Here is a 14,060-nt window from a genome sequence, read left to right as displayed (position 1 = left end):
GTTGCGCGGGTGAGTGGCGTTGCGCGGGTGAGTGGCGTTGCGCGGGTGAGTGGCGTTGCGCGTGGCTGAGTGGCGTTGCGCGTGGCTGAGTGGCGTTGCGCGTGGCTGAGTGGCGTTGCGTGGCTGAGTGGCGTTGCGTGGGTGAGTGGCGTTGCGTGCCTGAGTGGCGTTGCGTGCCTGAGTGGCGTTGCGTGCCAGAGTGGCGTTGCGTGCCAGAGTGGCGTTGCGTGCCAGAGTGGCGTTGCATGGGTGAGTGGCGTTGCGTGGGTGAGTGGCGTTGCGTGGGTGAGTGGCGTTGCGTGGGTGAGTGGCGTTGCGTGGGTGAGTGGCGTTGCGTGGGTGAGTGGCGTTGCGTGGCTGAGTGACGTTGCGTGGCTGAGTGGCGTTGCGTGGCTGAGTGGCATTGCGTGGCTGAGTGGCGATGCGTGGGTGAGTGGCGTTACGAATGAATCTAAGCTGCGAGATGTGGCATAACAGAAGGATTGGTACTGCGTGCACCGCTGCTTGGGGTATCTGCGAGATTTGTGTAAGTAAATGGAGAGGGGGGTGAGAGTTGGAAGAGAGAGTGAAACAGGCAGAAACGTGGAGAGTTAAAAGAAAGAGGGAATGAATCTAAGCTGCGAGATGTGGCATAACAGAAGGATTTGTAGTGCGTGCACCGCTGCTTGGGGTACGACAAACAGGAGATGGTGACTAAAGTTTCAAACATGAGGTTGGAAGGCAGTGAAGTGAAATGTGAGGAGGCACCTCTTCAAATTGTAAAACAGACGGAGGGCATTGCTGTGGGGAGGGGGTGTAGGAGAAATGCACATTGCGGGCTGCTGGGCCAACATGCTTGCTGTTCTGATGTCCCTGTGTTAAGACTGGCTTTAATACACTTTCAAGCACGGTATGAATTGGTTCCATAGGCAGTGCATGACGGTGTGCTATGACGTATTGTTGGAGCGGTGTTATTCTAACGAGGTCTTCGAGATATCTGTGTAACGCATTCAGCCGGTCCTTCCATTATTTGCTAGCGTTTTATTACTAAAAGAAACAAAACTACGAGTCCCAGAATGCAATGTTGTAGCTAAAAGCCCGGGACTGCTCGTGAAGTGTTATGGCTGAGTGGCGTTGCGTGGCTGAGTGGCGAAGCGTGGCTGAGTGGCGTTGCGTGGCTGAGTGGCGTTGCGTTGCGTGTGTGAGTGGCGTTGCGTGTGTGAGTGGCGTTGCGTGTGTGAGTGGCGTTGCGTGGCTGAGTGGCGTTACGTGGCTGAGTGGCGTTGCGTGGGTGAGTGGCGTTGCGTGGGTGAGTGGCGTTGCGTGGGTGAGTGGCGTTGCGTGGGTGAGTGGCGTTGCGTGGGTGAGTGGCGTTGCGTGGGTGAGTGGGTGAGTGGCGTTGCGGGTGAGTGGCGTTGCGTGGGTGAGTGGCGTTGAGTGGCGTTGCGTGGCTGAGTGGCGTTGCGTGGCTGAGTGGCCTTACCGTAATTCGACTTGAACTGTCTGCTCCAAGTTACCCTTCAAAATAGCATGAGGGGTTGAGGGTGAGTGAGGGTGAGTGAGGGTGAGGCTGCTGCGGATGCGCCCCTTAATGTGTGTGTATAAGAAATATGGTAGTTATCCAAAAGAAGGCAACATCGGAAATGTTCCACTGAAGGCAACATAAGAAATCTTTAGTCTGTACAAGCGTCGACGTAGAATAGGCCGATTTTAAATACCACGCTGTAGAGGGAAGTTGTGAAATACTAGACATGGTTATGTGAAGTAAATAATTTTTGTTAAAAAAACATCACGTTTCTAGTGTTAGTATTTTCGTTCAGTGGGATTGTTTAAGTTTAGCGAAAAAGCATCACGTTTCTAGTGTTAGTATTTTCTTCCAGTGACTTTGTTTTTGGGGGGGTTTGTTGTTGTTCTCGAGGTAACACCCGGCTCGCATCCTGCTGTTCTAAATTAGCACATCCCCAAAGGAACTTCACAAGTGATTACAATCTTGAACACGGCGCTTAAAGTAGTCTAGCATCCTGGAGTTTTGGTAACGAAAGCCTTGGAGTCTGTGGCCTGGCTTTGTGTTCATGTAAATGGTATTAAAGAATGGTCCCAGCAGGTCCGTCGTATTGTTGGGGGTTATGGCGGGTTGCGAGGACTGTTTAGTCACGTGGATGTGCTAGAGGCTCTGTGATGTCACTCTGTGTCGGAGGAGGGAAATAGTAGGCCCGTTGAATTGAACTGACTCTGTGTGTTTCATTCCGTTTATAAACATGTCAAAATATTACATGTTTTTTAGGTGCAATGCTATAGATACAAGCGCTATTTTTGGCGTAGCAGGCTGTAGAAGGGAGGGGTGGGAATAGTAGGTCTGCTGATTAGGGAATGTACAAGGCCATGTAGCTTGTAATGCGTCTGTCATTATTTCATTTTGTAGACGATTTCAATTTCAAGTCTTTTTGTGTTCTGAGAGCCTGGCTGTGTGCAGGGACAGAGAGGGGAGGTGCTGGCGTCTGGGGAGGGGGAGTTGAATTGCGAGCCTGGATGTGTACGGGAACAGAGGGGAGAGGTGCTGGCGTTTGTGGGTTGTAATATTAACTGTTTTTTAGGTGCAATGCTATACATACTAACGGCGTTGCGTGGCTGAGTGGCGTTGCGTGGGTGAGTGGCGTTGCGTGGGTGAGTGGCGTTGCGTGGGTGAGTGGCGTTGCGTGGGTGAGTGGCGTTGCGTGTGAGTGGCGTTGCGTGTGAGTGGCGTTGCGTGTGTGAGTGGCGTTGCGTGGCTGAGTGGCGTTGCGTGGCTGAGTGGCGTTGCGTGGCAGAGTGGCAGTGCGTGGCAGAGTGGCGTTGCATGTGTGCGTGGCGTTGCGTGTGTGAGTGGCGTGTGTGAGTGGCGTTGCGTGGCTGAGTGGCGTTGCGTGGCTGAGTGGCGTTGCGTGGCTGAGTGGCGTTGCGTGGGTGAGTGGCGTTGCGTGGGTGAGTGGCGTTGCGTGGGTGAGTGGCGTTGCGTGGGTGAGTGGCGTTGCGTGGGTGAGTGGCGTTGCGTGGGTGAGTGGCGTTGCGTGGGTGAGTGGCGTTGCGTGGGTGAGTGGCGTTGCGTGGCTGAGTGGCGTTGCGTGGCTGAGTGGCGTTGCGTGGCTGAGTGGCGTTGCGTGGCTGAGTGGCGTTGCGTGGCTGAGTGGCGTTGCGTGGCTGAGTGGCGTTGCGTGGCTGAGTGGCGTTGCGTGGCTGAGTGGCGTTGCGTGGCTGAGTGGCGTTGCGTGGGTGAGTGGCGTTGCGTGGGTGAGTGGCGTTGCGTGGGTGAGTGGCGTTGCGTGGGTGAGTGGCGTTGCGTGGCTGAGTGGCGTTGCGTGGCTGAGTGGCGTTGCGTGGCTGAGTGGCGTTGCGTGGCTGAGTGGCGTTGCGTGGCTGAGTGGCGTTGCGTGGCTGAGTGGCGTTGCGTGGCTGAGTGGCGTTGCGTGGCTGAGTGGCGTTGCGTGGCTGAGTGGCGTTGCGTGGCTGAGTGGCGTTGCGTGCCAGAGTGGCGTTGCGTGCCAGAGTGGCGTTGCGTGCCAGAGTGGCGTTGCGTGCCAGAGTGGCGTTGCGTGCCAGAGTGGCGTTGCGTGCCAGAGTGGCGTTGCGTGCCAGAGTGGCGTTGCGTGCCAGAGTGGCGTTGCGTGCCAGAGTGGCGTTGCGTGCCAGAGTGGCGTTGCGTGGGTGAGTGGCGTTGCGTGGGTGAGTGGCGTTGCGTGGGTGAGTGGCGTTGCGTGGGTGAGTGGCGTTGCGTGGGTGAGTGGCGTTGCGTGGGTGAGTGGCGTTGCGTGGGTGAGTGGCGTTGCGTGGGTGAGTGGCGTTGCGTGGGTGAGTGGCGTTGCGTGGGTGAGTGGCGTTGCATGGGTGAGTGGCGTTGCGTGGCTGAGTGGCGTTGCGTGGCTGAGTGGCGTTGCGTGGGTGAGTGGCGTTGCGTGGGTGAGTGGCGTTGCGTGGGTGAGTGGCGTTGCGTGGGTGAGTGGCGTTGCGTGGGTGAGTGGCGTTGCGTGGGTGAGTGGCGTTGCGTGGGGGAGTGGCGTTGCGTGGGGGAGTGGCGTTGCGTGGGGGAGTGGCGTTGCGTGGGTGAGTGGCGTTGCGTGCCAGAGTGGCGTTGCGTGCCAGAGTGGCGTTGCGTGCCAGAGTGGCGTTGCGTGCCAGAGTGGCGTTGCGTGCCAGAGTGGCGTTGCGTGCCAGAGTGGCGTTGCGTGCCAGAGTGGCGTTGCGTGCCAGAGTGGCGTTGCGTGGGTGAGTGGCGTTGCGTGGGTGAGTGGCGTTGCGTGGGTGAGTGGCGTTGCGTGGGTGAGTGGCGTTGCGTGGGTGAGTGGCGTTGCGTGGGTGAGTGGCGTTGCGTGGGTGAGTGGCGTTGCGTGGGTGAGTGGCGTTGCGTGGGTGAGTGGCGTTGCGTGGCTGAGTGGCGTTGCGTGGCTGCGTGGCGTGGCTGAGTGGCGTTGCGTGGCTGAGTGGCGTTGCGTGCCAGAGTGGCGTTGCGTGCCAGAGTGGCGTTGCGTGCCAGAGTGGCGTTGCGTGCCAGAGTGGCGTTGCGTGCCAGAGTGGCGTTGCGTGCCAGAGTGGCGTTGCGTGGGTGAGTGGCGTTGCGTGGGTGAGTGGCGTTGCGTGGGTGAGTGGCGTTGCGTGGGTGAGTGGCGTTGCGTGGGTGAGTGGCGTTGCGTGGGTGAGTGGCGTTGCGTGGGTGAGTGGCGTTGCGTGGGTGAGTGGCGTTGCGTGGGTGAGTGGCGTTGCGTGGCTGAGTGGCGTTGCGTGGCTGAGTGGCGTTGCGTGGCTGAGTGGCGTTGCGTGGCTGAGTGGCGTTGCGTGGCTGAGTGGCGTTGCGTGGCAGAGTGGCAGTGAGTGGCTGAGTGGCGTTGCATGTGTGCGTGGCGTTGCGTGTGTGAGTGGCGTGCATGAGTGGCGTTGCGTGGGTGAGTGGCGTTGCGTGGGTGAGTGGCGTTGCGTGGCTGAGTGGCGTTGCGTGGGTGAGTGGCGTTGCGTGGGTGAGTGGCGTTGCGTGGCTGAGTGGCGTTGCGTGCGTGAGTGGCGTTGCGTGCCTGAGTGGCGTTGCGTGGCTGAGTGAAACAGGCAGAAACGTAAATGGAGAGGGGGGTGAGAGTTAAAAGAGAGAGTGAAACAGGCAGAAACGTGGAGAGTTAAAAAAAAAAGCAAATGAATCTAAGCTGCGAGATGTGGCATAACAGAAGGATTGGTACTGCGTGCACCGCTGCTTGGGGTATCTGCGAGATTTGTGTAAGTAAATGGAGAGGGGGGTGAGAGTTGGAAGAGAGAGTGAAACAGGCAGAAACGTGGGGAGTTAAAAGAAAGAGGGAATGAATCTAAGCTGCGAGATGTGGCATAACAGAAGGATTGGTACTGCGTGCACCGCTGCTTGGGGTATCTGCGAGATTTGTGTAAGTAAATGGAGAGGGGGGTGAGAGTTAAAAGAGAGAGTGAAACAGGCAGAAACGTGGAGAGTTAAAAGAAAGAGCGAAAGAATCTAAGCTGCGAGATGTGGCATAACAGAAGGATTGGTACTGCGTGCACCGCTGCTTGGGGTATCTGCGAGATTTGTGTAAGTAAATGGAGAGGGGGGTGAGAGTTGGAAGAGAGAGTGAAACAGGCAGAAACGTGAATCTAAGCTGCGAGACGGAGAGGGAGGGAGAGAGGAGGAAAAAGAGAGGGGGAGTGAGACAGAGGGAGGAACACAGTTAGAGTGAGACAGAGGAAGACAGGAGAGAGGGAGGGGGAGCTATAGATGTAGGGAGAGCGCGAGAGAAAGAGAGCGATAAAATTATGTGTATGCCGGGAGGGCTCAGTGCACGAAGCCTTCGGCTGCAGGGTCCTGTGATTAACTTCATGGTCAGTTTTATGTTGTTGCTCTCCCTCCAAGCGCAATGCCGCTGCCAGCAATACCAGCATCAAAGAAAACAAGACGGAGGGAAGAGAGGGGAGAGGGGAGAGGGGAGAGGGGAGAGGGGAGGGGGGAGGAGAAATGCGACACGGCGGGAAGGGGCAGGCAGGATGACTCAGGGGAGGGGGCGGAGCGGGGCAGAGCGGCATGTGGGTGTGAACAAGCCGGGCCTTTGAAGTGAAGCTAAGTTTCACTTCAAAGGTGTCGGAGGAATGCGGGCGGCTGTGCACGCGCTTTTAAGCTCAATGCACATGCGCATTGAGCTTAAAAGTCACGGGCACTGCAAGGAATCGCCACGATTCCTTGAAAGTTAGATAAAGTCTGGATGAGCCCCTATAGTCTCGCTTGCTCGATGCGCATGCGCATCGACAGGCGAGACCTAAAAAGTAAGTAATATTGTATGAGCCCCACTCTAAACTGACTTAAGAGATGAGACTCCAGAATCATGAATGTTAAGGAGATAAGGTTCCATCTTAAGGGTCATCTTAACCATAATGCAAGACTTTACAGACAACTTTGATAACTCGAGCAGTACAGTCATGCGTCCTATTTTGATTTTAAAAAATGAAGGTTTTAGCACATAATTTATGTCTCTTTGTAATGAGCTCTGGAAAATAAAATATATCTGGTCTACTTAGTTCTTAGTTGAGAACAAAGACTTCACATGGGATAGCCATCTTGAATTACCACGGGGTTCAAGCGATGACAAATCGTTAATATTCGATCTGTTTAAGCTGGTATAAGGATTAGAGACAGATCCATAATAGGAGTTGAGGGGGAAAAAAAAAAGCTGGATTCCGTCAGAGATGTGGAACGCCAATCGCTTCATGAGGTGTAATGTGAACAACTCTGTGGGACAACCAGAAGTCAATGACAAAATGTGTTGTCTTCGATATGGAGGGGAATCTGATTAATACATCCCCATACACCTTCCCCCATAACGGGCAACAGAATGACACTTAGGTTTCTTACCTAGTTTGTGTGCAAAACTGTATATATACACAATAAAGAACGTACAAAAGACCTTTGACTTAATTTTAATAATTCTTTCCTGGGCAAAGTATTATAAAAAACCACACATAAGTAAGAGGAAACACTAACTTTAAGTGATCATTTTTATCGTAAAGTTTCTTAATTAAGCTAATTTTGTGAACATAACAAATTTCTTACTATAGTTAGTACTATACTTAGTACTACGGACACTCATCCATGTAGGACCCAACACAATCAAGTAATTTATTCAGTGCATTAGCGATCATGGCCAATAAAACTGTGTCATCCATGCATAACAGAATTGGTATTAATTCTGTACCTAAAAGCGGAACGTACTTGTTGTACCCTTCAGATAAAAAGGATTCCAAATCATTAATTTATAAAAAATTAAAATCCGAGCTAACACAAACTTGCCTGACTTCCCTGGTCAATCTAAAAGCCACGGTACAGGTCGCGTGTTATAATGGACCTTGATATTTAAATTGCGGCAGAAAAGATAAACTGCCCAGGCCAACACCCACAGTGGTAAGAATGGACCACAGTTTCCATCTATGAACAAGATCAAAAGCTGAAACACGTTCCATGAAAGCCAAGTGCAGAGGACCTTCATCTATTTGTTTGACATTTATATTTAGTACAAACCATCAACCTGTTTACTTTCAATTATATGCCAACGACACAAATCTGTAGGCAAGTAAAACAAGCATCTGCAATGCAATAGGTTTCGTATTTACGCGAGTTTGCGCTATTGACATTGCAAATAATGCCTTTCATTTTTGTTTTAAAACCTGAATAAAAGGCATTGCCATTTACAATGCCAATAGCTTAAACTCGCGTAAATGCGATACCTTTTGCATTACAAATGCTTGTTTGATTTGAGTTTCACACTCCATGAGAATGCGTGTATTTCCCAGCTGTCTCACTCATGTGCTTCTCTCTTCTTGCACTTGGTGTTGCTCTCTGTCACCCATGTGCTTAACGCCGCCCACTCCATGATGTACAAGCCTTCTGTACCTCCCCCCCTTTGCGGTCTTGCCCGTGTGCTTCTCTCATACCCGCTCAATGCTGTTCTTTCCCCGGTTTACTCTCAGATGCTCCACTTTGCTCTCAACGTATCTTGTGCTGTCCTCCCCGCCCGCGCCCTCCACTTTGCTTATTCACACTGCGCCCTCCGTTTTGTCTCCCTGCACCCCCACCGCCCCATGAGGCTTGCCCTTGTGTTATTGCCTCTCCTCCTGTTCCCAGTGTTGCCGTCACCTTCACTGCTTCAGCCTCCCAAACTCAAATCTTGATTTTATGCGTTTTTGGTTTTTTTAGTGACCGACCCAACTTGGATCCGGAACTAAAGAAATAGAAAGTGATTGTGTCATTTTGTAGGCGAGTACATGTATGGTGTTTGCACCCAGAAACATGTTTTCTTTTCTTTAGTCACGCTGCTCAGCATCGTGGATAATGTGCAGCAAACCAGTGCAGAGTCGACTCTAGTCTATTGTAGGCAGAAGGGGAGACTGGCCCTGCAGAGGGGGGTGGGGGTACAGACAGGAGGATGCTCATGTACCGGCATGATGGGGGGCGGGGTAAGAAGAGGGGTGATAGGCACGAGAGATGCAGGATAATCAAAAGGAGCACCGCCAGCTGGACACAGGAGGAGAGGGTGACAACACCCGCAGACAGACAGCGAGACAGACAGCGGACAGCCAGAGGTAGGTGGGGTGAGAAGGGCAGAGTAAAGCAGAGGGGTGAGAGGCGCGGGGCGCCCTCAGGGACCCAATCACTCACCACGTAGGAGGACCCGCCCTCCCCGCTGCGGGTCTCGGTCTCTGGGATGGAGAAGTGCATGTCCCCCGGTCTCGCGCACCACGCTCCTCTTTCCAGGCACGGCACGCGCCGTCTCGCGCCTGCCCCTCCCACACACCTTCCCCTCTCCTCACAGCATCACAGACAGTGGGCGGGAGGGAGAAGGCAGGACAACGGGAGGGAGGGGTATTTTATTTCTTTATTTTATTTATGCATATTTATATAGCGTGGACTTTACCCGAAGGCATCTAACACGGACAGTGGGCGGGCGGGAGGGAGGAGGCACGGACAGTGGGCGGGCGGGGAGAAGGCAGGACAACGGGAGGGAGGGGGATTTTATTTATTTCTTTTATTTATGCATATTTATATAGCGGACTTTACCCGAAGGCATCGAACACGGGGACAGTGGGCGGGCGGGAGAGAGACGGCTAAAAAAACAAGGCCAAGGGAGAGAGGGAGGGCGAGGACATGGGAATGAATGGACGGGGGTGGGATGGGAGTGCGTGTAGGGATTCGGGGGCGTGTTTTTCGTGCTCTCCCCTTCCCATTGGCTGGAAGGTAACATTCCAGCCAATGGGAAGAGGAGAGGGCGGGGCTTAAAAAAAGACCCAGAAAGGCCCCCGAATCGCATTCTCACTGGGAAAGACTGATTGACAACGCTGTCTTCCAATGGCTAGCCTCCATTTATGGAGCTAGCCAATGGAAGAAGGGGCGGATTCAAGTCCCCATAATGTAAACAATAGCTTTCGCCTGGGCGTAGCCCTGCTTCGCAGGGCTACGGCCAGGTCGAAACCTAAAAACAAGCATTGGCTGCCAGCCCTTTGGCTTTCTCAATATCTTTCTTTTGCCTATTGTTGAGAGTGTTGCCAGGCCTCGCCAATATTTTTTTTTATTAAAAAAAAAATTATTTGGCTAAGAGCGAAAATGTGTTTTGGTCTCAAAAGCCACTCATTGCAATAGTGGAGGGAACCTGTGTGTGTGTGATGGGGTTTTTGTGAAATAACAATGTTGTCACTAATAGTGTAGTTAGCTAATAGACTAAGTGAGCGGAAGAAAATTGTGAATGACAATAGCAGACCGTTGGAGTATTCATTTTAGTAAACTCAAAAGGTATGGACTAACGCTAAATCTAACCAATCAGTTAGCCAGACAAACATGAGAGTTGTCAAACTACACACCACACTATAGGAACAAAAACTTCCTCTGCCCGAATCGTATGAAAATAGAGATCATGTTCCAGAGATGAGCATACCAAATATACTTCTATTCTGAAAGGTCTTTAGGCTTGGGGAAAAGTTAGAAATTGTACTAATATATTAGACAAAAATCTATCAATGCTTACAAACATCATGCCGCTCCTACAAACTAATTATTGGAAGCAACAAAACATGTTTCTAGGTATGAAGAGGCTGGGTGACCGTCTCACACTGCAAACCCCTTAAAAACTACTAAGACTACATCATCATGCAGTCAGAATTGCACCTAAATAATTAAAAACATGGGGACTAGAAATCAACCCTTAAAACACTCAGATTCCTGACGGAATGAAGGGTAAATTCCAAAACAATGTGCGCCATCTGAAAATGCTAATAATGCAAAGGATTCTGCTATGTGCAAAATCTGCCTCCCACTCATCACCAAATACTCCTCAGCCAGGAACTGCACCTCAGCCACAAAGGTAGCAATAGACACAAACACTTTACATCACTGTCATACAGCACACCCAGTTCAGAAAATCCCTTAAGACTGAACTCTTCAGACTGGTGTTGCGCTGAAGCCGTTTGACAACGGGGGAAAGTAAGAGAGGAAAACCAGATAGAGGTTTCAAATCTTGCATCTGGTTGGACTCTATCAACCCCTGATCTGTTACTGACTTTACAATAATATAGAAATTGTTTACTTAGACAGCTAATCACTCTCCCACACCCATTGATCGACATATGGGGCTTTGTAAAACTCCAATATACTATACAAGCCGTTAAAAACCCCACAACTTGTGTCATGTCTGCTGAACTGCTACATGCATGTCCCAAAGACCAAGCACAGTAAAATAATCTTCTGTCTGGCAAACAGCACACACGAGTATACACAATAATCAAGAGCACCATGGTCCCTTTTATGTTTTTTATTGGCAATATACAATGTACTTCAAGAAGGTAGCCTTTCAGATGCGGAATACAAACCTCTAAGGATTTCTTCACACAGTTTATCTTTCTGTTTTAGGCTAAACCACAGAAAAAAAACACAAGTAAGTCTCCACATGAGTGTTCATATGCCAAACTAGATTAACAACACAAGCTTATCACATTATTTCTACTGTCATCATGGACGAAGAGTTTTATTTCTATTAGTTCCAAGAGGAGGGGTGGGCGTCAGAAAAGGTGACCTTTTAAGCCTATTCGAGAAATGTCAACAACCTTAATTGTAGACTGTCCCTATTGGCCTTTCAGATGCACAAATCTGTTGTGTTGTACCAGCTAAATGACTTCAGAAAAAATTAAAATCAACCGGGAAAAATCGATCTCTCACTAGAGGTCAAACTTTGATTTGGAATGAGAGCAATTGATAGAGTGGCTGCTCTTATATTTCTCCTCACCATCATTCTCACCTCATTTCTGTTGCGCAATGCCTAGTCATCTTTATTATCTCCATTTACCCTATTTCTCTACTCTCACCTCACATCTAACCTATTAAAGACACGCAATTCCTGTTGCCTGTTCCTTATCGGTTTGGTCACCTTTACATCATGCATTCTCTTTTTTTCAGTGACCTCTCATTCTCTCCACACCTACTCCTTGGTGTCTTTCTGCTCTGAATCTCACACTCTTATTTCTTTTCATCGCTTAATATGGTATTCGCCACAACATTAAAGAGTTAAAAAAAAACTTCGGACCTATACAGAACATAATCGAATTCTCTACTATTGTGTATTCCAAAATATATTTTGGTAAAAATAAATTAAGATGTACAGCACTGCCAGATCTACTTTAGTAATAGGGAGAGATAGAAATATGCCATTCCACCCATGTGCCATCTTCGCCTCAGTCCTTTTATTGCTTACTCTCTACATACCTCTAAACCATCTCTCTGCCCTTCGTCCTTACATGCCTCTTTTCTCTATATGCCTTTCTTGTCCATCAGCTGCCCAGATCTCATTCAATTTCACTGCTCGGTATGCTGTATTTTGGAAACTGAGCAACATGAGCTGCAATGCACCAATTGTGCCTCCGCGAGAAAGCAATGGGGTTTTTATAGTGACAAATTCATTGTTTATTCTTCAGTCTTGCAACACCAGATAGCCACTAAATTTCAGTCACTCACTGCAAAGTGTTCGGCGCTTACATTTTAGTCACACGGCCGAAGGATTTTACAAATGTGACTGTTTCAATGGCAGGAAAGAGAACTAGATTAAGTTTCAAATACACTATGTTTGCCACGATACAGTTAATATTGTTGGGTGTATCTGTAGGTGGTGTGTAGCTCAAGTGTACGAGTGGCAAACTCTATATGCATTATATACAAATGATGCAACAGTTCCGTGTACACCTGTGGCATGTATCAATCAAAAGGAAATAATGTATACTTTAGAATTACACAGATTATTTTATATACTAATAATTTGTTTGGCAACACTAAAACTAACTAAGCATGTCTTTAAACGTATAAAGTTTACAAAGAATGACCTACCTTTCCTTGCGAGATGAACCGATTTCGGTCTTGTAGTGGAGGATGGTTAGGGGATGGTGAATGCCAGAGGTGAAACGGACTTTGATTCTGTGGCCGAGAAACTTCGGATGAGAGTTTCAGGTGTTGAGGACTACCGTTAGGCTCCACAACTTGCTGTTCCAACACAGTATGACCTGAATCTGAACTGTCTGGACCATATGCAGTGTCTTCGAACTGGGGCAGTAGATCATCCTGAAGAAGGTCCTCTGGATCAAGTCCGGTGAATGGCTCTGCTTGAGATTCAACATGATGAAGCAAGTTTTCCTCTAAAGAAGAAAATCCATTGCTCTCTATGTGTTCATTAAAATGGCCGATCTGAGTTGCGGCTGCAACAGGTGCAGTATAATTTATGTTTACAGGAGACAATTTTGAACTGCTGAAGTTATCCTGAGAATGGACTGGAGGAAACAAATGGAAAGTGTTTGTGTTTAATTGTGCGTTAGCATTCATGATGTGCTTTGTAGTCTCTTGCTTGGTCCCTGGTGCAAAAGCTTCACTTCCAGTAAAGTCTGATAGAGGATGTGCTGGCTGACTGGTATCTAAAGCAGTAGTGGGCTGCAGGAGATTGTTGGAAGAAATATGATTATTGGAGAAGGAATAAGGAGAAGAAAATGGTTGTGTAGCACCAACAGAACAAGGAGTCATAGTAGGAGATAGCCCATCATATCTCACATCTTGCGGACCACCAAGATGATTCCCAATAAAGTGCATTGGAATCCCTGAAGTTTGAGTGAACTGTTGCACAGTGTGAGAGTGCTGTGGACTTGACTGGTTTCCAACAGGAGGCTGCTGATTAACGTGAATCCTGTGCGGGGATGAATCACTGACCTCCATAAACTTTGTTTGCTGATTTACAGTTTCTGGCCCTTGATTACTGACGTTTCGGTTTTGTTGAGACTGCAGTGAGGCACATGGTTGTGACGGATCATTGGACTGAAATAAGGAAAAGTCATGGTGTGCTACAAACCCTTTGTTTTGCTGCATAGACTGAGCATGCACCTGATGATTGAATGGAGACCCATTTTGATTGGCGATCGGAGCAGCCGTTTGGTGCCCCCACATCGGGCTGCCAACGGCCACATCTGGAAACAGGCCATTGGCCTGACTTTGTGAATGTATTGGTGAACAGCTGAACTGTGAGCACGGAGACAATACATTTTCAACAGAGCTATTGAATGGTTGGTGAATTTTGAGTGACTCAAGCGTAGTTAATGGTTCAAAGTCATTTATCTTTCGATGTGTTTGAGGGTCTTGGACATGGTTGAGTGAGTCAACATGCAAGGGTTCAAATTCAGCACCCAGGTTCAATTCATCAACAAGTGAAACAGATACTGGCTGAACAAACGCATCATCAGACAAACCTTCCAAGGTTTCACCGAAAAGTTGAGCATCGTCAAAAAAGTCCATCATGGGATCAGTCATACTGATTATTTCACACCAATGCAACTGTTTTCCAAAATGGGCTTAAAAGTGAATTTCGGTAGATTAAAAAACTGATGTCTTTAAAAGGTCATGACTGAATACCACAGGTAGGTCACTGGTACGTAATTTGTTTTAGAAACATCTTTTGAAATTAAAACAGCCTAAGGAGTAAACAAAAGAATTATAATTAATTTAACAGCTGTAACTTAGGTAAATGCTTACTATAACATTTAATTCAAGTAGCGAT

At 49.2% G+C, this 14,060-nt stretch overlaps 1 protein-coding gene across 2 annotated transcripts in view; it reads right to left on the bottom strand.

The window, feature by feature from the left end:
- Positions 1 to 14,060, bottom strand: part of CHD9 (chromodomain helicase DNA binding protein 9) — a 2,123,706-nt gene that overhangs the window by 1,901,446 nt on the left and 208,200 nt on the right. For both annotated transcript variants that reach the window (XM_078670246.1, XM_078670247.1), the window contains exon 4: positions 12,353 to 13,974. In XM_078670246.1, coding sequence (XP_078526372.1) covers positions 12,353 to 13,813 — 1,461 coding nt within the window. In that variant the 5' untranslated portion in view covers positions 13,814 to 13,974. The remainder of the gene's footprint in view (positions 1 to 12,352; positions 13,975 to 14,060) is intronic.

Source organism: Lissotriton helveticus, chromosome 12 (genome assembly GCF_964261635.1).
Source record: "Lissotriton helveticus chromosome 12, aLisHel1.1, whole genome shotgun sequence".
Lineage (NCBI taxonomy): Eukaryota > Metazoa > Chordata > Amphibia > Caudata > Salamandridae > Lissotriton > Lissotriton helveticus.
The sequence above is the reverse complement of the archived record's forward strand: the minus strand, read 5'-3'. Positions and strand labels throughout refer to the sequence as shown.